At 43.5% G+C, this 22,551-nt stretch overlaps 1 protein-coding gene across 1 annotated transcript in view; it reads left to right on the forward strand.

Annotated features, from left to right (window-relative positions):
* The window catches only part of AMN (amnion associated transmembrane protein), a 100,817-nt gene that overhangs the window by 77,900 nt on the left and 366 nt on the right, over positions 1–22,551 (forward strand). The window contains exons 8-11 of the mRNA XM_073578019.1: positions 1,281–1,363; positions 1,829–2,006; positions 2,274–2,445; positions 3,129–3,249. Coding sequence (XP_073434120.1) covers positions 1,281–1,363; positions 1,829–2,006; positions 2,274–2,445; positions 3,129–3,249 — 554 coding nt within the window. The remainder of the gene's footprint in view (positions 1–1,280; positions 1,364–1,828; positions 2,007–2,273; positions 2,446–3,128; positions 3,250–22,551) is intronic.

A 22,551-nucleotide genomic window follows, 5' to 3' on the forward strand; every position in this document is an offset into this window, starting at 1 on the left:
GGAGCTCACTGTATACAGAGATACATGATAAGATCCTGCCTGCAGCCATCACTAGGGGGAGATCCCTGTATACAGAGATGCATGATAAGATTATATCTCTGTACGCAGGGAGCTTCCCCTAGTGGTGACTGAAGACAGGATCTTATCATGTATCTCTGTATAAAGGGAGCTCCCCCTAGTGGTGACTGCAGACAGAATCTTGTCATGTATCTCTGTATACAGGGAGCTACCCCTAGTGATGGCTGTAGACAGAACCTTATTATGTATCTCTGTATACAGGGAGCTACCCCTAGTGATGGCTGCAGACAGATTCTTATCATGTATCTCTGTATGCAGGGAGCTCCCCCTAGTGGTGGCTGCAGACACAATCTTATCATGTATTTCTGTATACAGGGAGCTCCCCCTAGTGGTGACTGCAGACAGGATCTTATCACTTATCTCTGTATACAGGGAGCTCCCCCTAGTGGTGGTTGCAGACAGGATCTTATCATGTATTTCTGTATACAGGGAGCTCCCCCTAGTGGTGGCTGCAGACAGGATCTTATGCATCTCTGTATACAGGGAGCGTCCCCTAGTGGTGGCTGCAGACAGAATCTTATCATGTATTTCTTTATATACAGGGAGCTCCCCCGAGTGGTGACTGCAGACAGAATCTTATAATGTATCTCTGTACATAGGAAACTCCCTCTAGTGGTGGCTGCAGACAGGATCTTATCATGTATTTCTGTATACAGGGAGCTCCCCCTAGTGGTGACTGCAGACAGAATCTTAACATGTATCTCTGTACATAGGGCGCTCCCCCTAGCTGTGACTGCAGACAGAATCTTAACATATATCTCTGTACATAGGGCGCTCCCCCTAGCTGTGACTGCAGACAGAATCTTATCATGTATCTCTGTATACAGGGAGCTCCCCCTAGTGGTGGCTGTAGACAGAATCTTATCATGTACCTCTGTACACAGGGAGCTCCCCCTAGTGGTGGCTCCAGACAAAATCTTATCATGTATCTCTGTATACAGGGAGCTCCGCCTAGTGGTGACTGCAGACAGGATCTTATCATGTATCTCTGTACATAGAGAGCTCCCCCTAGTGGTGACTGCAGATAGGATCTATCATGTATCTCTGTATACAAGGAGCTCCCCCTAGTGATAGCTGCAGACAGGATCTTATGTATCTCTGTACACAGGGAGCTCCCCCTAGTGGTGGCTGAAGACAGAATATTATGTATCTGTCGTAGATGACTTCTCTTGATCTCATACAGATCTCCTTGTCTTCACCAGGTGTTATCATCTCCTTGGATTACTCCTCTGCATTCAGCTTGGAGACGTACAGAAGTCGGCTGCTCCACACGTTTCTTAGTCTGGTACTGTTCTGATGACACTTTTTGGATTCTTCTTCCAGCTGTCTGTGACCCCATTTTGTCTTGTCACCCCCCTACTCAGTCACATGGCTTCTTCTCAGATATTGTCCCAGTTCTAGGACAGCCTGGTGATCACACAACTTTCCTACAATTCTGAATGTCTGTGCTCCTCTGATACCACAGATCAAGAAACATCACCCGGCCGCCATATGGCTACCTAGATTTCCCCAATATACGCCGCACCCCGGCATGCCACCATTCTAGCTCCTGATGGCGGCTCTAGCCACTTCCTCTTATCACAGATTGGTACGCGGCTCTTGCTGCCGGTAAAGGTCGACCATTTCCCACCATATAAGTCAGCACTTCCCGTTTCCAGTGATGGATAATGACAATCGCTGTCAGTCTAGGACATCCCATATGTAATTTAACCCTTTCAGGATCCAAGAAATTTTTATCATTTTCTTGTAGCCAAAATATTCTTCCGTCAAGTTGGCTATTTCTAAAGTCCGGAGCCCGTCGTCTGTGGCACGACTCGAAGCGGAACTAAAAATCCAGATCGTACTGATGGATGAAAAGGAAGGGTCGCAGGCAGGAAGCGTCGCTCTGCAGCTCGGGTACGACATCATGGCGGACAGCGAAACGCACGGTAGGAAGAATAGCTGTTCTCACGACGCGTCTCATGTGTTGTAATATGCTTGTGTTGTCAAAAGTGACGTCATGTACCTAGGTAGGCCGATGTGCAGTTGCTTACAGCACATGTGTGGCTCAGAGGGTGTGCACGCGCGGCTCGGAGGGAGTGCATGCGCTGTGAAAGAGGATGCTGCAGTCGCCTCTTCTTCCTGTGACACAAATCTTCTAAGACAATTCTGTGATGTCTTCCGTCCTCTGAGGTGTTTTTCTTTCCTCGCTGCAGGAGAGTCTTTCGGCATCACAAGGGCAGAGATGCAGTTTGCCACCGGTGGTCTTACAAGTCCCCATAAAAGCCCCATGTCCGCTGGGGCGATTTCTGGAATAGTCCTGGGCATAGTTCTCGGCTTGTCGTTGGTTGCTGCCTCCTTTTTCCTGTACAGAATGGATGCCTGCAGGTGACTACGATGTTGCTCCCATAAGACACGTGTAGATCGTAATACGCCAAGTTCTGTCATGATGGGTTTAGGACAAATTGGCTGCTTGATAATGCAGAATGTGAATTTTAGATTACTTTGGTCTCCGCAAAACCAACCGTTATTCTTTGAGAAGCAGATCGGAGGAATAATCAACGCTGATTAGACCATTGAATTGCTGTAACGCGGAGGTCTTCACCTCTATATAATGTGTCAAATTGTTTGCAGTTGGACACACTTTTGTTTTTTAATCCAATGTATCTTCAGAGTTATTTGTGACGAAAATCCCAAATTTTGATTTAGGGTTCCACCACTAGAGGGAGCACAGGAGTCTAAAGTGTGGGTATTGTGTGATTGCAGAAAGCTTGTAAGCTCCTCCTAGTGGTGACTTTATGTAACAGACTTTTATCATTTAATGTGAAGGGTTCATAAACATTTGTAACCCAAATACTGCACCTGAGATCTGACGATTCCTGAGTGTCTGACGGCTGAGACCCCGACTGATCATTACAATGGTCCCTGTGTTCCCATTTCAGTGGAGCAATGGTCGACCAAGGACACTATTAGGCTTTTTGGGACAGAGCATACGAAATGTTAATAAAAGATGGGTTTTCATTTTCAGGTTTGCTGTCAGAAATGTAACATAATATTCTCTTTCCTCTTAGGCTTCAACACTTTGATGGTTTTCAATTTTGGCGGAATAGATCTACAATGGATGACACAGAATATGGGGATCGGAGGGGATTTGGTAATCCGATTTTTGAGTCGGAAGCAGAAAATAATCAGGTGACGATATGGCACAATCTCTCCTAGATCCATCAGACCAGGACATTATATATATCCATTAGAAAACACAATCACATATGCAATTCTCATTCTTTGTATCTGAAATCATAGTCACACACATTATTTGTTCTGTATCCTCCAGAGCTGCTGGTGCAGTCACTGTGTACATACATTACATTACTGATCCTGAGTTACCTCCTGTCTTATACTCCAGAGCTGCACTCACTATTCTGCTGGTGCAGTCACTGTGTACATACATTACATTACTGATCCTGTACTGATCCTGAGTTACATCCTGTATTATACTCCAGAGCTGCACTCACTATTCTGCTGGTGCAGTCACTGTGTACATACATTACATTACTGATCCTGAGTTACCTCCTGTATTATACTCCAGAGCTGCACTCACTATTCTGCTGGTGCAGTCACTGTGTACATACATTACATTACTGATCCTGTACTGATCCTGAGTTACATCCTGTATTATACTCCAGAGCTGCACTCACTATTCTGCTGGTGCAGTCACTGTGTACATACATTACATTACTGATCCTGAGTTATATCCTGTATTATATTCCAGAGCTGCCCTCACTATTCTGCTGGTGCAGTCACTGTGTACATACATTACATTACTGATCCTGAGTTACATCCTGTATTATACTCCAGAGCTGCATTCACTATTCTGCTGGTGCAGTCACTGTGTACATACATTACATTACTGATCCTGAGTTACATCTTGTATTATACCCCAGAGCTGCACTCACTATTCTGCTGGTGCAGTCACTGTGTACATACTGTACATTATTGATCCTGAGTTACATCCTGTATTATATTCCAGAGCTGCACTCACTATTCTGCTGGTGCAGTCACTGTGTACATACATTACATTACTGATCCTGAGTTACATCCTGTATTATACTCCAGAGCTGCATTCACTATTCTGCTGGTGCAGTCACTGTGTACATACATTACATTACTGATCCTGAGTTACATCCTGTATTATACTCCAGAGCTGCACTCACTATTCTGCTGGTGCAGTCACTGTGTACATACATTACATTACTGATCCTGAGTTACATACTGTATTATACTCCAGAACTGCATTCACTATTCTGCTGGTGCAGTCACTGTGTACATACATTACTGATCCTGAGTTTCATCCTGTATTATATTCCAGAGCTGCACTCAGTATTCTGCTAGTGCAGTCACTGTGTACATACAGTCATATGTTAAAGTTTGGGCACCCCTATTAATGTTAACCTTTTTTCTTTATAACAATTTTGGTTTTTGCAACAGCTATTTCAGTTTCATATATCTAATAACTGATGGACTCAGTTATATTTCTGGATTCAAATGAGGTTTATTGTACTAACAGAAAATGTGCAATCTGCATTTAAACAAAATTTGACCGGTGCAAAAGTATGGGCACCCTTATCATTTTCTTGATTTGAACACTCCTAACTACTTTTTACTGACTTCCTGAAGCACTAAATTGGTTTTGTAACCTCATTGAGCTTTGAACTTCATAGCCAGGTGCATCAAATCATGAGAAAAGGTATTTAAGGTGGCCACTTGCAAGTAGTTCTCCTATTTGATTCTCCTATGAAGAGTGGCATCATGGGCTCCTCAAAACAACTCTCAAATGATCTGAAAACAAAGATTATTCAACATAGCTTTTCAGGGGCAGGATACAAAAAGTTGTCTCAGAGATTTAACCTGTTAGTTTCCACTGTGAGGAACATAGTAAGGAAATGGAAGAACACAGGTACAGTTCTTGTTAAGCCCAGAAGTGGCAGGCCAAGAAAATATCAGAAAGGCAGAGAAGAAGAATGGTGAGAACAGTCAAGGACAATCCACAGACCACCTCCAAAGACCTGCAGCATCATCTTGCTGCAGATGGTGTCACTGTGCATCAGTCAACAATACAGCGCACTTTGCACAAGGAGAAGCTGTATGGGAGAGTGATGCGAAAGAAGCCGTTTCTGCAAGCACGCCACAAACAGAGTCGCCTGAGGTATGCAAAAGCACATTTGGACAAGCCAGTTACATTTTGGAAGAAGGTCCTGTGGACTGATGAAACAAAGATTGAGTTGTTTGGTCATACAAAAAGGCGTTATGCATGGAGGCTAAAAAACACAGCATTCCAAGAAAAACACTTGCTACCCACAGTAAAATCTGGTGGAGGTTCCATCATGCTTTGGGGCTGTGTGGCCAATGCCGGCACCGGGAATCTTGTTAAAGTTGAGGGTCGCATGGATTCAACTCAGTATCAGCAGATTCTTGACAATAATGTGCAAGAATCAGTGACGAAGTTGAAGTTACACAGGGGATGGATATTTCAGCAAGACAATGATCCAAAACACCGCTCCAAATCTACTCAGGCATTCATGCAGAGGAACAATTACAATGTTCTGGAATGGCCATCCCAGTCCCCAGACCTGAATATCATTGAACATGTGTGGGATGATTTGAAGCGGGCTGTCCATGCTCGGCGACCATCAAACTTAACTGAACTGGAATTGTTTTGTAAACAGGAATGGTCACAAATACCTTCATCCAGGATCCAGGAACTCATTAATAGCTACAGAAAGCGACTAGAGGCTGTTATTTTTGCAAAAGGAGAATCTACGAAATATTAATGTCACTTTTATGTTGAGGTGCCCATACTTTTGCACCGGTCAAATTTTGTTTAAATGCAGATTGCACATTTTCTGTTAGTACAATAAACCTCATTTGAATCCAGAAATATAACTGAGTCCATCAGTTATTAGATATATGAAACTGAAATAGCTGTTGCAAAAACCAAAATTGTTATAAAGAAAAAAGGTTAACATTAATAGGGGTGCCCAAACTTTAACATATGACTGTACATTACATTACTGATCCTGAGTTACATACTGTATTATACTCCAGAGCTGCATTCACTATTCTGCTGGTGCAGTCACAGTGTACATACATTACATTACTGATCCTGAGTTACATCCTGTATTATACTACAGAGCTGCACTCACTATTCTACTGGTGCAGTCACTGTGTACATACATTACATTACTGATCCTGAGTTACATCCTGTATTATACTCCAGAGCTGCATTCACTATTCTGCTGGTGCAGTCACTGTGTACATACATTACTGATCCTGAGTTACATCCTGTATTATACTACAGAGCTGCACTCAGTATTCTGCTGGTGTAGTCACTGTGTACATACATTACTGATCCTGAGTTACATCCTGTATTATACACCAGAGCTGCACTCACTATACTGCTGGTACAGTCACTGTGTACATACATTACATTACTGATCCTGAGTTACATCCTGTATTATACTACAGAGCTGCACTGACTATTCTACTGGTGCAGTCACTGTGTACATACATTACATTACTGATCCTGAGTTACCTCCTGAATTATACTCCAGAGCTGCACTCACTATTCTGCTGGTGCAGTCACTGTGTACATACATCACATTACTGATCCTGAGTTACATCCTGTATTATACTACAGAGCTGCACTCAGTATTCTGCTGGTGCAGTCACTGTGTAAATACATTACATTACTGATCCTGAGTTACCTCCTGAATTATACTCCAGAGCTGCACTTACTATTCTGCTGGTGCAGTCACTGTGTACATACATTACATTACTGATCCTGAGTTACATCCTGTATTATACTCCAGAGCTGCATTCACTATTCTGCTGGTGCAGTCACTGTGTACATACATTACTGATCCTGAGTTACATCCTGTATTATACTCTAGAGCAGTACTCACAGCTCTGCTGGTGCAGTCACTGTGTACATACATTACTGATCCTGAGTTACATCCTGTATTATACTACAGAGCTGCACTCAGTATTCTGCTGGTGCAGTCACTGTGTACATACATTACATTACTGATCCTGAGTTACCTCCTGAATTATACTCCAGAGCTGCACTCACTATTCTGCTGGTGCAGTCACTGTGTACATACATTACATTACTGATCCTGAGTTACATCCTGTATTATACACCAGAGCTGCACTCACTATACTGCTGGTACAGTCACGGTGTACATACATTACATTACTGATCCTGAGTTACATCCTGTATTATACTACAGAGCTGCACTCACTATTCTACTGGTGCAGTCACTGTGTACATACATTACATTACTGATCCTGAGTTACATCCTGTATTATACTCCAGAGCTGCATTCACTATTCTGCTGGTGCAGTCACTGTGTACATACATTACTGATCCTGAGTTACATCCTGTATTATACTACAGAGCTGCACTCAGTATTCTGCTGGTGCAGTCACTGTGTACATACATTACATTACTGATCCTGAGTTACCTCCTGAATTATACTCCAGAGCTGCACTCACTATTCTGCTGGTGCAGTCACTGTGTACATACATTACATTAATGATCCTGAGTTACATCCTGTATTATACTCCAGAGCTGCATTCACTATTCTGCTGGTGCAGTCACTGTGTACATACATTACTGATCCTGAGTTACATCCTGTATTATACACCAGAGCTGCACTCACTATACTGCTGGTACAGTCACTGTGTACATACATTACATTACTGATCCTGAGTTACATCCTGTATTATACTACAGAGCTGCACTGACTATTCTACTGGTGCAGTCACTGTGTACATACATTACATTACTGATCCTGAGTTACATCCTGTATTATACTCCAGAGCTGCATTCACTATTCTGCTGGTGCAGTCACTGTGTACATACATTACTGATCCTGAGTTACATCCTGTATTATACTACAGATCTGCACTCAGTATTCTGCTGGTGCAGTCACTGTGTACATACATTACATTACTGATCCTGAGTTACCTCCTGAATTATACTCCAGAGCTGCACTCACTATTCTGCTGGTGCAGTCACTGTGTACATACATTACATTAATGATCCTGAGTTACATCCTGTATTATACTCCAGAGCTGCATTCACTATTCTGCTGGTGCAGTCACTGTGTACATACATTACTGATCCTGAGTTACATCCTGTATTATACACCAGAGCTGCACTCACTATACTGCTGGTACAGTCACTGTGTACATACATTACATTACTGATCCTGAGTTACATCCTGTATTATACTACAGAGCTGCACTGACTATTCTACTGGTGCAGTCACTGTGTACATACATTACATTACTGATCCTGAGTTACATCCTGTATTATACTCCAGAGCTGCATTCACTATTCTGCTGGTGCAGTCACTGTGTACATACATTACTGATCCTGAGTTACATCCTGTATTATACTACAGAGCTGCACTCAGTATTCTGCTGGTGCAGTCACTGTGTACATACATTACATTACTGATCCTGAGTTACCTCCTGAATTATACTCCAGAGCTGCACTCACTATTCTGCTGGTGCAGTCACTGTGTACATACATTACATTAATGATCCTGAGTTACATCCTGTATTATACTCCAGAGCTGCATTCACTATTCTGCTGGTGCAGTCACTGTGTACATACATTACTGATCCTGAGTTACATCCTGTATTATACACCAGAGCTGCACTCACTATACTGCTGGTACAGTCACTGTGTACATACATTACATTACTGATCCTGAGTTACATCCTGTATTATACTACAGAGCTGCACTGACTATTCTACTGGTGCAGTCACTGTGTACATACATTACATTACTGATCCTGAGTTACCTCCTGAATTATACTCCAGAGCTGCACTCACTATTCTGCTGGTGCAGTCACTGTGTACATACATTACTGATCCTGAGTTACATCCTGTATTATACTACAGAGCTGCACTCAGTATTCTGCTGGTGCAGTCACTGTGTACATACATTACATTACTGATCCTGTGTTACATCCTGTATTATACTCCAGAGCTGCACTCACTATTCTACTGGTGCAGTCACTGTGTACATACATTACATTACTGATCCTGAGTTGCATCCTGTATTATACTCCAGAGCTGCATTCACTATTCTGCTGGTGCAGTCACTGTGTACATACATTACTGATCCTGAGTTACATCCTGTATTATACACCAGAGCTGCACTCACTATACTGCTGGTACAGTCACTGTGTACATACATTACATTACTGATCCTGAGTTACATCCTGTATTATACTACAGAGCTGCACTCAGTATTCTGCTGGTGCAGTCACTGTGTACATACATTACATTACTGATCCTGAGTTACATACTGTATTATACTCCAGAGCTGCATTCACTATTCTGCTGGTGCAGTCACTGTGTACATACATTACTGATTCTGAGTTACATCCTGTATTATACACCAGAGCTGCACTCACTATACTGCTGGTACAGTCACGGTGTACATACATTACGTTACTGATCCTGAGTTACATCCTGTATTATACTACAGAGCTGCACTCACTATTCTGCTGGTGCAGTCACTGTGTACATACATTACATTACTGATCCTGAGCAGGGCCGGTTTTAGGCAAAGTGGGGCACTAGGCAAAGTTTAAAATGGGGCCCCAAATGCTAACATATTGCACATCACACATTAGCATTTTGATTGTATTTACATGCGCTGAGTTCAGGCCGCTAAATGATCGACAAAATTGAAGAAGAAGAAGAAGTTGTTCAATACTTGTTTCCCAGCCTCTTTCCACCATCTGAGAAAGAATGATGGGGACAGAACGATCACTAATGGATCACTAAGGATGTGTGCACACATTGCGGTTTTTGCTGTGGATCCACAGCGGATTTGGTCCTGCGGATCCGCAGCGGATTTGATCCTGTGGATCTGCAGCGGATTTGGTTCTATGGATCCGCAGCAGTTTCCATGCGGTTTACAGTACCATGTAATCCTATGGAAAACCAAATCCACCGTGCACATGCTGCGGAAAATTCCGGGCAGATTTGCTGCGGTTTATTTTCCGCAGCATGTTACTTCTTTTTTGCGGAACAGCAGCTGCAGTGTACGTTCCGGGACATACAAATCAATCAATCTCTCTCATCCGCACTGCCAAACCTCACTAAAACCTGCATCAAATCCGCTGTACACATGCTAGGAATCCGCAGGAAAAATGCATGTGTTTTACCCTGCGGTTTCTGCCAAGAGATATGGATTCTCTGCAGAATAAGCCGCAGACTAATCCGCAACGTGTGCACGCACCCTAACAGATCACCATACAGTATCATGTTATCAGCAGCATCTACAGTTTACACCCCATAGTCCTCCATATAATATAATCTGCCCCATAGTCCTCCATATAGTATAATACACTCCTCAGTCCTCCATTTAGTATAATACACTCCTTATAGCCCTCCATATATTAAAATACACTGCTCAGTCCTCCATATAGTATAATACACTCCCCATAGTCCTCCATATAGTATAATACACTCCTCAGTCCTCCATATAGTATAATACACTCCTCATAGCCCTACATATATTAAAATATACTGCTCAGTCCTCTATATAGTATAATACACTCCTCATAGTTCTCCATATAGTATAATGCACCGCCATAGTCACCCATGTAGTACAATTCACTTCCCATAGCATAATGCACCCCATAGTTCTTCATATAATGTATTCCCCATAGTCCTCGATACAGTATAATGCAGTCCACATATAGTATAATGCAGCCACCCAATAGAGCATAATGCAGCCACCCCAGAGTATAATGCAGCCCTGCCATACAATATAATGTAACCCCCATAGAATATAATGCAGCCACCCCTTAGAGAATAATGCAGCTACCCCAGAGTATAATGCAGCCACTCCACAGAATATAATGTAACACCCCATAGAATATAATGCAGCCTCACCCCCCATATAGTATAATGCAGCCCCTCCATAGAATATATGGCAACCCCCTCCTAGGATATAATGCAGCCCCTTATATAGTATAATGTAACCCCTCCATAAAATACAATGTAGCCCTCCTCATATAGTATAATGCAGCCCCCATCGAATATAATATAATACAGCCCCCCATAGAATATAATGCAGCCCCAAATAGAATATAATACAGCCCACCTCCCCATAGAATATAATGTAGCCCCCATATTATATAACACAGCCTCCCCCTATAGAATATAATGTAAAATGTACCCCCCATGGTATATAAGATAAGATAATACTTTAATTGTCCCACCATGGGGAAATTCAGAGCATTACAGCAGCAAGGCAGGAACAAGTACAGATACAGATGCATAAAGGCATTACATTGACAGTAGGTAGGCACATATACGAAGAAAAAATATAACCGGACTATCACAACTTTGGATCTATCAGTTCTCTGTTTGGGTCGTTCTCCGTTTTGGACAGTGCTGGTTATGCAGCCTAACTGCAGCAGGAAGGAAGGACTTTTGATAGCGCTCCCTCTCACATTTAGGATGAAGTAGCCGGTCACTGACAGTACTGCACATCTTTGTCACGGTCTCATGCATGGGATGGGAATCATTCTGCACCATGTAGCTCACCTTGGCCAGTATCCTCCTGTCGCCTACTTCCTGAACTGGGTCAAGGGGGCATCCCAGGACAGAGCTGGCCCTTCTAATCAGTTTGTCCAGCCTATTCCTGTCCCTGGTTGATATGCCACTACCCCAGCACGCCACACCAAAGAAGATGACTGATGCCACAACAGAGTTGAAGAAGGATGCAAGGAGTGCCCCTCTAACTCCGAAGGCTCTTAGCCTTCTGAGCAGATAAAGCCTGCTTTGGCCCTTCCTGTACACTGCATCCAAGTGATGGGCCCAGTCAAGCTTATTATTGAGGATCACACCAAGGTACTTATAGGTGTCGACTATCTCAATGTCCTTTCCCTGAATGTTCACCACTACTGGTGGATTTTTTCCCTTGCGAAAGTCCACCACCAATTCCTTGGTCTTCCCGGAATTAATCCTAAGGTGGTTCCTCTGACACCACTCCACAAAAGTTTGGTTAGTATCTCTATACTCTCTTTCATCTCCTCCTGTGATGAGGCCTACTATTGCAGAATCATCAGAATACTTCTGCAAGTAGCAGCTAGATGAGTTGCACCTAAAATCCGCAGTGTACAGTGTGAAGAGAAAAGGGGCAAGAACTGTACCTTGAGGTGCCCCTGTATTGCAGATCACTGTGTCTGACACACTGTCCCGAACCTTTACAAACTGAGGTCGGTTCGTGAGGTAGTTAAGGATCCAGGTGGAGAGTTGGAGGTCCACACCAACAAGGCCCAGCTTGTCTCTCAGTAGACCTGGCTGTATGGTGTTAAAAGCACTAGAGAAATCGATGAACATTATTTTCAGTGTTCCCAGGTTTCTCCAGGTGAGAGAGAGTCCTATCTAGAAGGTGGATAATGGCATCATCCACACCAATGCCCGGCCTGTAGGCAAACTGGAGAGGGTCCATATCCGAGCTCACTAGAGGACGGAGACGTGTGAGAATCAATCTATCTAATACCTTCATCAGGTGTGATGTCAATGCTACAGGTCTATAGTCATTAAGGTCTTTCGGATAAGGTTATATAACACAACCGCATAGTATATAGCCCAGGACCACATGGTCTATAGCCCAGCACCACATGGTATACAGCCCAGCCCACCATGGTATACAGCCCAGCCCACCATGGTATACAGCACAGCATGGTATATAGCCCACCATGGTATAATACAGCCCACCATGGTATACAGGCTGTATTCCATGCTGGGCTGTATAATACAGCCCAGCATGGTATACAGCCCACCATGGTATAATACAGCCCAGCATGGTATATAGCCGCCCCAGAATGGTATAATACAGCCCAGGATGGTATAATACAGCCCAGCATGGTATATAGCACCCCCCCAGAATGGTATAATACAGCCCAGCATGGTATACTACAGCCGAGCATGGTATTTTGCCCCCCCAGAATGGTATAATACAGCACAGCATGGTATAATACAGCCCAGCATGGTATATAGCCCCCCAGAATGGTATAATACGTCCCAGCAAGGTATAATACAGCCCAGCATGGTATATAGCCCCCCCAGAATGGTATAATACAGCCAGCCCAGCACAGTATAATACAGCCCAGCATGGTATATAGCCCCCCCCAGAATGGTATAATACAGCCCAGCATGGTATATGGCCCCCCAGATTGTTTTAATACAGCCCAGCATGGTATAATGCAGCCCAGCATGGTATATAGCCCCCCCCAGAATGGTATAATACAGCACAGCACGGTATAATAAAGCCCAGCATGGTATATCGCCCCCCTAGATTGGTGTAATACAGCCCAGCATGATATATAGCCCCCCAGAATGGTATAATATGGCCCAGCATGGTATATAGTCCCCCAAGCATGGTATGATACAGCCCAACATGGTATATAGTCCCCCAGTGTGGCCCCACAGTCCAGTACTCACAATGATTTAAAAAAAAAATAAAAAAATTCTCACCTTTTTCTCGTGCCTGCGCTGCTGGCTGCTCCTGTCTCCTCCTGCTCTGTCTGGCACACAGTGAGAGCGCGATTACGTCATCGCGCCCCCGCTGTGTCAGAGGCAGAGCGGGGAATGATGGAAGAGGGAGTGTCAGCTGACGCTCTCTCCTCCATCACTGCCTCCTTCAGTGCGGCGGCAGCGGGAGTCGGCGCTGGGGGCATGCGGGCCCCCCTGCCTTACAGGGGCCCCATAGCGGCTGTGTGATGTGCCGCTGGCTGGGGGCCCCTGGAGGAGCGGGGGCCCTAGGCAGCTGCCTGGTCTGCCTGGCCATAACGCCGACCCTGATCCTGAGTTACATCCTGTATTATACACCAGAGCTGCACTCACTATACTGCTGGTACAGTCACTTTCTACATACATTACTGATCCTGAGTTACATCCTGTATTATACTACAGAGCTGCACTCACTATTCTACTGGTGCAGTCACTGTGTACATACATTACATTACTGATCCTGAGTTACATCCTGTATTATACTCTAGAGCAGTACTCACAGCTCTGCTGGTGCAGTCACTGTGTACATACATTACTATTACTGATCCTGAGTTACATCCTGTATTATACTACAGAGCTGCACTCAGTATTCTGCTGGTGCAGTCACTGTGTACATACATTACATTACTGATCCTGAGTTACCTCCTGAATTATACTCCAGAGCTGCACTCACTATTCTGCTGGTGCAGTCACTGTGTACATACATTACATTACTGATCCTGAGTTACATCCTGTATTATACTCCAGAGCTGCACTCACTATTCTGCTGGTGCAGTCACTGTGTACATACATTACATTACTGATCCTGAGTTGCATCCTGTATTATACTCCAGAGCTGCATTCACTATTCTGCTGGTGCAGTCACTGTGTACATACATTACTGATCCTGAGTTACATCCTGTATTATACACCAGAGCTGCACTCACTATACTGCTGGTACAGTCACTGTGTACATACATTACATTACTGATCCTGAGTTACATCCTGTATTATACTACAGAGCTGCACTCAGTATTCTACTGGTGCATCACTGTGTACATACATTACTGATCCTGAGTTACATCCTGTATTATACCCCAGAGCCGCACTCACTATTCTGCTGGTACAGTCACTGTGTACATACATTACATTACTGATCCTGAGTTACATCCTGTATTATACTACAGAGCTGCACTCAGTATTCTGCTGGTGCAGTCACTGTGTACATACATTACTGATCCTGAGTTACATCCTGCATTATACACCAGAGCTGCACTCACTATTCTGCTGGTGCAGTCACTGTGTGCATACATTACATTACTGATCCTGAGTTACAACCTGTATTATACCTCATAGCTGCACTCACTATTCTGCAGGTGCAGTCACTGTGTACATACATTACATTACTGATCCTGAGTTACCTCCTGTATTATACTCCAGAGCTGCACTCACTATTCTGCTGGTGCAGTCACTGTGTACATACATTACATTACTGATCCTGAGTTACATCCTGTATTATACTCTAGAGCTGCACTCACTATTCTGCTGGTGCAGTCACTGTGTACATACATTACATTACTGATCCTGAGTTACCTCCTGTATTATACTCCAGAGCTGCACTCACTATTCTGCTGGTGCAGTCACTGTGTATATACATTACATTACTGATCTTGAGTTACTTCCTGTATTATACCCCAGAGCTGCACTCATTATTCTGCTAGTTGTTACTGGAAACAGCAGACTTGAGAACACATTACACACATACATGTACAGTATATGCTCATACAGTTAAAATTGCAAAACCAATGAAGGGAAAGCTGTGGACTTGTGGACATCACTGGCTGGAGACAGGTTAATAGTCCGCCATTGTTAAAATATTTCTCTAAACATTTATCATTATTTATCTAGCAGCTATGATTCCCTGGAGCTGCATGTAAGGAGGTTGTTACATACAGAGTGTAAGTTACTGGGACAGACTGGTCCAGAGAGGCATGGACCTGCCCTTGTGAGGATATAGTAGGGCCAGGGACAGTAGGTTGAGGGTTGCAGCAGCTTCGGTGATGGTGAGGAGGCAGCGGGGTTCTTGCAGGCTGGAGTTTGCTTTAAGAGATTGGTTTTCAAGTTTTGTGTGAAAGTTCTGAAACTGGTGGATAATTGGAAATGTTTGTAGAATTCTAGTCTCTTGGGGGGGGGGGATGCTTGGGAGAAGTGTTGGAGGTGATTGAGGAATGTATAAGCATGGAGGAAAGAAAGAGGTCTTGGGAGGACCAGAGATTCTGTGCTGGAAGGAAATGGGAGAGTTAGGAGATATTCGAAGGAGAAAGGTTATGGACGGCTTTGTAGGTCACTGTTAGTAGTATGAGCTGGATATGCTGGGGAATTGGAGCCAATGAAGGGGCTTACAGAGGGGACAGGTGGTGCAGTAGAGAGGAGAGGGGCATCAGAGTTAAGGATGGACTGGAGAGGTGCGAGTGTGTTAACAGGGAGGCCACAGAGGAGGATGTTACAGTAGTCCAGCCGGGAGATGATGAGGGCATGCACAAGGATTTTAGTAGACTCAGGGTTGAGAAAAGGATGGATTTTTTTTAAACATTTTTGAGTTGGAGGCAAAAGGAGGTGGTGAGAGATTGGATGTGCGGTGTGGAGGATAGGGGCTAATCAATGGTTATTTGGAAAAATCAGACTTGTGGTCCTGGAAAAAAGGGTGATGTCATTTATTGTTATAGATGGGGTAGGGGAGTTAGGATTAGAAGTGTGTGTATATTTCAAAATATGGTTCTGATTACGATTGGTGGCGAATATTGTATTTGCATTATTTGCCAACCACAGCCGAACGTCATTGGAGTCAATGGGAATAGAAATGCATGAATATGTCCGGAATCGAGCGTCAAACTTAAATTCAGCACAAATAGGGTTCCAATATGGCAAATCCAGATTCGGCAAGTGATTCTAAACACACAGGTGCTTCTCACAAAATTAGATGATCAAAAAGTTAATTTATTTCAGTTCTTCAACGCAAAAAGTGAACCTCATATATTATATAGAGTCATTACACACAGAGTGATCTATTTCATGAGTTTATTTCTGTTAACCCCTTCACCCCCAAGGGTGGTTTGCACATTCATGACCGGGCCAATTTTTGCAATTCTGACCACTGTCCCTTTATGAGGTAATAACTCTGGAACGCTTCCATGGATCCCGGTGATTCTGACACTCTTTTCTCATGACATATTGTACTTCATGTCAATGGTAAAATTTAATTCATATAACTTGCGTTTATTTGTGAAAAAAATGGAAATTTGGTGAAAATTTTGAAAATTTCGCAATTTTCCAACTTTGAATTTTTATGCCCTTAAATCACAGAGATATGGCACACAAAAAACTCAATAAGTAACATTTAACACGTGTTTACATCAGCACAATTTGGGAACCAAAATTTTTTTTTGTTAGGAAGTTATAAGGGTTAAAAGTTGACTAGCGATTTCTCATTTTTACAACACCATTTTATTTTTTGGGACCACATCACATTTGAAGTCACTATGAGGGGTCTATATGATAGAAAATACCCAAAAGTGACACCATTCTAAAAACCGCACCCCTTAAGGTGCTCAAAACCACATTCAAGAAGTTTATTAACCCTTCAGGTGCTTCACAGGAATTGTTTTAATGTTTAAAAAAAAAATGAACATTTAACTTTTTTTCACAAAAAAAATTACTTCAGGTCCAATTTTTTTATTTTACCAAGGGTAACAGGAGAAAGTGGACTGGAAAAGTTATTGTGCAATTTGTCCTAAGTACGCTGATACCTGATTTGTGGGGGGGAACCACTGTTTCGGCGCATGGCAGAGCTCAGAAGGGAAGGAGTGCCGTTTGACTTTTTCAATGCAAAATAGGCTGGAATTCAGATCGGATGCCATGTCACGTTTGGAGAGCCCCTGATGTGCCTCAACAGTGGAAACACCCCACAAGTGACCCCATTTTGGAAACTAGACCCCCCAAGGAACTTATCTAGATATGTGGTGAGAACTTTGAACCCACAAGGGCTTCACAAAAGTTTATAACATACAGCCGTACAATTAAGAAACCATATTTTTTCCACAAAAATGATCTTTTCACCCCCAATTTTTATTTTTCCATGGGTACCAGGACCCTAAAAGTTATTGTGCAATTTTTTCTGAGTACGCTGATACCCCATATGTGGGTGTAAACCACTATTTGGGCGCATGGCAGAGCTCGGAAGGGAAGCAGCGCCATTTGACTTTTTTGGCTGGAATTGAGATCGGACACCATGTCATGTTTGGAAAGCCCCTGATGTGACTAAACAGTGGAAACCCCCAAGTGACCCCATTTTGGAAACTAGACCCCCCAAGGAACTTATCTAGATGTGTGGTGAGCACTTTGAACCCCCCAGTGCTTCACAGAAGTTTATAACGCCCGGGCGTGAAAATAAAAAAAATCATACTTTTTCCACAAACATGATCTTTTAGTCCCCAATTCTTTTATTTTCCCAAGGGTAACAGGAGAAATTGGACCCCAAAAGTTGTTGTCCAATTTGTCCTGAGTACGCTGATACCCCATATGTGGGAGAAAACTACTGTATGGGCACACGTCGGTGCTCGGAAGGGAAGTAGTGACGTTTTGGAATGCAGACTTTGATGGAATGGTCTGCGGGTGTCATGTCGCGTTTGGAGAGCCTCTGATGTGCCTAAACTGTTGAACCTCCCCACAAGTGACCGCATTTTGGAAACTAGACCCCCCCACAGAAATTATCTAGGTGTGTGGTGAGCACTTTGAATCCCCAAGTGCTTCACAGAAGTTTATAACGCCTGGGCATGAAAATAAAAAAAAATCATTTTTTTTCACAAAAATGATATTTTTGCCCCTAATTTTTTTTTTCCTAAGGGTAACAGGAGAAATTGGACCCCAAAAGTTGTTTTGCAATTTGTCCTGAGTAGGCTGATACCCCATATGTGGGGGTAAAACACTGTTCGGGCGCATGGCAGAGCTTGGAAGGGAAGGAGCACCGTTTGACTTTCCATATTTTGACCCACCGAGTCATGTGAGGTCTTATTTTTTGCGGGACTAGTTGACGTTTTTATTGGTACCATTTTCGGGCACGTGACATTTTTTGTTCGCTTTTTATTCCGATTTTTGGGACGCAGAATGAACAAAAACCAGCATTTCAAGAATTTCTTTTGAGGGGTGCGTTTACACCGTTCCGCGTGCTGTAAAATTGATAAGGCGGTTTTATTCTTCGGGTCAGTATGGTTACAGCGATACCTCATTTAGGTCTTTTTTATGTTTTAGCGCTTTTATACAATGAAAACAATTTTATATAAAAAATTATTTTTGCATCGCTTTATTCTGCGAGCTATAACTTATTTTTTCGCTGATGCTGTGTGGCGGCTCGTTTTTTGCGGGACAAGATGACATTTTCAGCGGTACCATGGTTATTTAGATCCGTCTTTTTGATCACGCGTTATTGCACTTTTTGTTCAGCGGTATGATAATAAGGCATTATTTTTTGCTTTGTTTTTTATTTTTTAAGGGGATCGCTAAAGGGGTCAACTAATGGGACAGTTTTATTGGGCGGGTCGTTACGGTCGCGTCAATACTAAATATGTGTACTTTTGTTTTTTTTTTATTTCCAAAAAATGTATTTATTAGGGAATATATATATTTTTAATTTATTTAGCGATTTTTTGTAAATTATTTTGACTTTTTTTTTTTAAGTTTATTACAATGTCCCAGGGGGGACATCACTGTCATGTGACAGATCGCTGATCTGTCTCATCACAGATCGCTGTGACAGATCAGCGATCTGACACAGGCGCTGCACAGGCTTCCTCATGCCTGCGCTCTGCAGTCATGAGGAAGCCGGCTCCCTGCAGGCCTCCGCTGCCATATTGGATCCGGGGACCTGCAGGGAAGAGGCCCCTGCAGCAGCGCTGCACATCACGCTGCTGTGGGGGTCGCAGGGAAGCACAGAGCCCCCTCCCTTCCGATGCATCGTGTTTGATCGCAGTGTGCCAGGGGTTAACGTGCCGGGGGCAGTCCGTGACCGCCCCTGACACATAGTGCCGGGTGTGAGCTGTGATAATCAGCTGACACCCAGCCGCGATCAGCAGCACTCACCCCGGGAGCGCCGCTGATCGCGCTAGACGTACTATACCGTCCATGGGCATAGGGTCCCAGGTCCAATGGACGGTATAGTACGTCTCATATCAGAAAGGGGTTAATGTTGAGGGTTATGGCTTACAGCCAATGAAAACCCAAAAGTCATCTCAGTAAATTAGAATAATTACCAAAAAACACCTGCAAAGGCTTCATAAGCATTTAAAAAGGCCCCTTAGTTTGTTTCAGTAGGCTCCACAATCATGGGGAAGACTGCGAACTTGACAGATGTCCAGAAGGCAGTCATTGACACACTCCACAAGGAAGGTAAGCCACAAAAGGTCATTGCTAAAGAAGCTGGCTGTTCACAGAGTTCTGTATCCGAGCGTATTAATGGTAAGTTGAGTGGAAGGAAAAAGTGGGGTAGAAAAAAGTGCACAAGAAAACTGGGATAACCGCAGCCTTGAAAAGATTAAGAAAAGGCCATTCAAAAATGAAAAAGTGAACTCCTGCTTGAGTCATTGCTTCAAGAGTCACCACACACAGAGGTATCCAGGACATGGGCTACAATTGTCGTATTCCTTGTGTCAAACCACTCATGACCAATAGACAACACCAGAGGGGTCTTATCTGGGCCGAGAAAAAGAACTGCACTGTTGCTCAGTGGTCCAAGGTGTTGTTTTCAGATGAAAGTAAATTTTGCATTTAATTTGTAAATCGCGGTCCCAGAGTCTGGAGGAAGAGTGGAGAGGCCACAATCCAAGCTGCTTGAGGTCTAGTTTGACGTTTCCACAATCAGTGATGGTTTGGGGAGCCATGTCATCTGCTGGTGTAGGTCCACTGTGTTTTATCAAGACCAAAGTCAGAGCAGCCATCTACCAGGAAATGTTAGAGCACTTCATGCTTCCCTCTGCTGACAAGCTTTTTGGAGATGGAAATTTCCTTCTCCAGCAGGATTGGCACCTGTCCACACTGCCAAAAGTACCAATACCTGGTTTACAAACAACAGTATCACTGTGCTTGATTGGCAGCAAACTCGCCTGACCTTAACCTCATAGAGAATCTGTGGGGTATTGTCAAGAGGAAGATGAGATACCAGACCCAACAATGCAGACAAGCTGAAGGCTGCGATCAAAGCAACCTGGGCTTCCATAGCACCTCAGCAGTATTGAGTGCATTTACTGAACATACATTTCAGTAGGCCAACATTTCAGATTTTAAAATAATTTTTCAAGCTGGTGTTAAAGTATTCTACTTTACTGAGATAATGACTTTTGGGTTTCATTGGCTGAAGCCATAATCATCATTTACAGAAATAAACACGTGAAATAGATCACTCTGTGTGTAATGACTCTATAATATAGGAGTATCACTTTTTGTATTGAAGAACTGAAATAAATTAATTTTTGGTGATACTCTAATGTTGTTAGAAGCACCTGTATTTGCTCTAATTAGGATATTGCTGACAGACACTCAGGGATTTTGGACAGTATAGCTGTGAGATCTGGCCCAGAGGTAGAGCAGTATGAAGGTGGGTCTGGAAGCCATGGGACTTTGATATCTCATGCTAAAGGTGTAGATGGAGATCCAAAGGGGTCCTGGGTCAGAGCCTTGAAGGAATCCAACAGAGAGAGGGTGGGATGAGGAGGTAGTGTGGGAGTAGGAAACGCTAAATGTGCGGCTGGAAAGGTATGGGAAAGATATGAGGAGATCCAGGTTAGAGTGAGGTCTTTGACGCCAAAGGAAGAGAGGATCTGTAGTAGGAGGCAGTGGGCAACTGTGGCAAAGGCAGAAGATAGGTCTGGAAGGAGTATAGAGAATTGTCTATTAGCTTTGGCTGTAAGTTGTTTTTGTGGAATGGTTTGGATGGAAGCTGGATTGTAGGGTGTTGAAGAGTGAGTTTGATGACCGATGGGAGGAAAGTTCAACATGGATGTGCTATGTGAGAAGTTTGTGAGCTGTGATATTGGGTCATGGCTGGATTTACAGATTAGGGAGAGGAATGGTTCCTTCCGAATACCTGTAATGGTGGCATGCTTGGAAGTAGAAGGGAAGGGTACTCGAGGTTAGTGATAGGTTGTAGAGAGGAGTTAGTGTAATGGTGAGTTTGCTTTAGCAAGGTTGGTTGTCAAAAACTGAGGGATCCCATGCTGTTTTTTTAAAAAATTTAATTAAAAAAACAGCATGGAGGACCCCTCTCTTCTTGATAACCAGCCTTGCTGAAGCTGATAGCTGGGGGTTGCTGCCCCCAGCTGTGAGTTTTGCCTGGCTGGTTAACAAAAATACAAGGGAACCCACACTGTTTTTTTTTTTTTTTTAATTTATTTATAGCGCAGTAGCGTCTGATGAATACTCCCATCTGCCACTCCTGCTCTCACTGCTATTAGTGGCAGCAGGTGTCAGATGATGGGATCACCAGTGGCCGGAGGTAAAATTGATACTTCCGATCTCATGTGGTCTTTTGACAGCGTGGGAACCGCGGCTCTCTGACCGGCAGGGATGATTTCCCTACTGATCAGAAGCGGTGTTTGCCAAACTGTCATGCAAACGACAGAATGGCAAACACTGGATGTTCAGGCCTCCCATTCAAGTGAATGGGGTTCGGGTACTGTTCTGGTACCCAAACTTTTTGTAATTGTTCGGCCGAACCCGCGTATTATCATTCATATTCTCTGAAAGAAGGCCAATAAAGCAACAATTCTGCCAGGGTGTGTAAACTTTTGAGCACAACTGTATATATAACAGATGATACAAGCGGCAGGATATACACACAGTACAACAAAACA

The sequence above is a fragment of the Dendrobates tinctorius genome, unplaced genomic scaffold (assembly GCF_039654945.1).
Source record: "Dendrobates tinctorius isolate UK_male_01 unplaced genomic scaffold, ASM3965494v1 ptg000058l, whole genome shotgun sequence".
Lineage (NCBI taxonomy): Eukaryota > Metazoa > Chordata > Amphibia > Anura > Dendrobatidae > Dendrobates > Dendrobates tinctorius.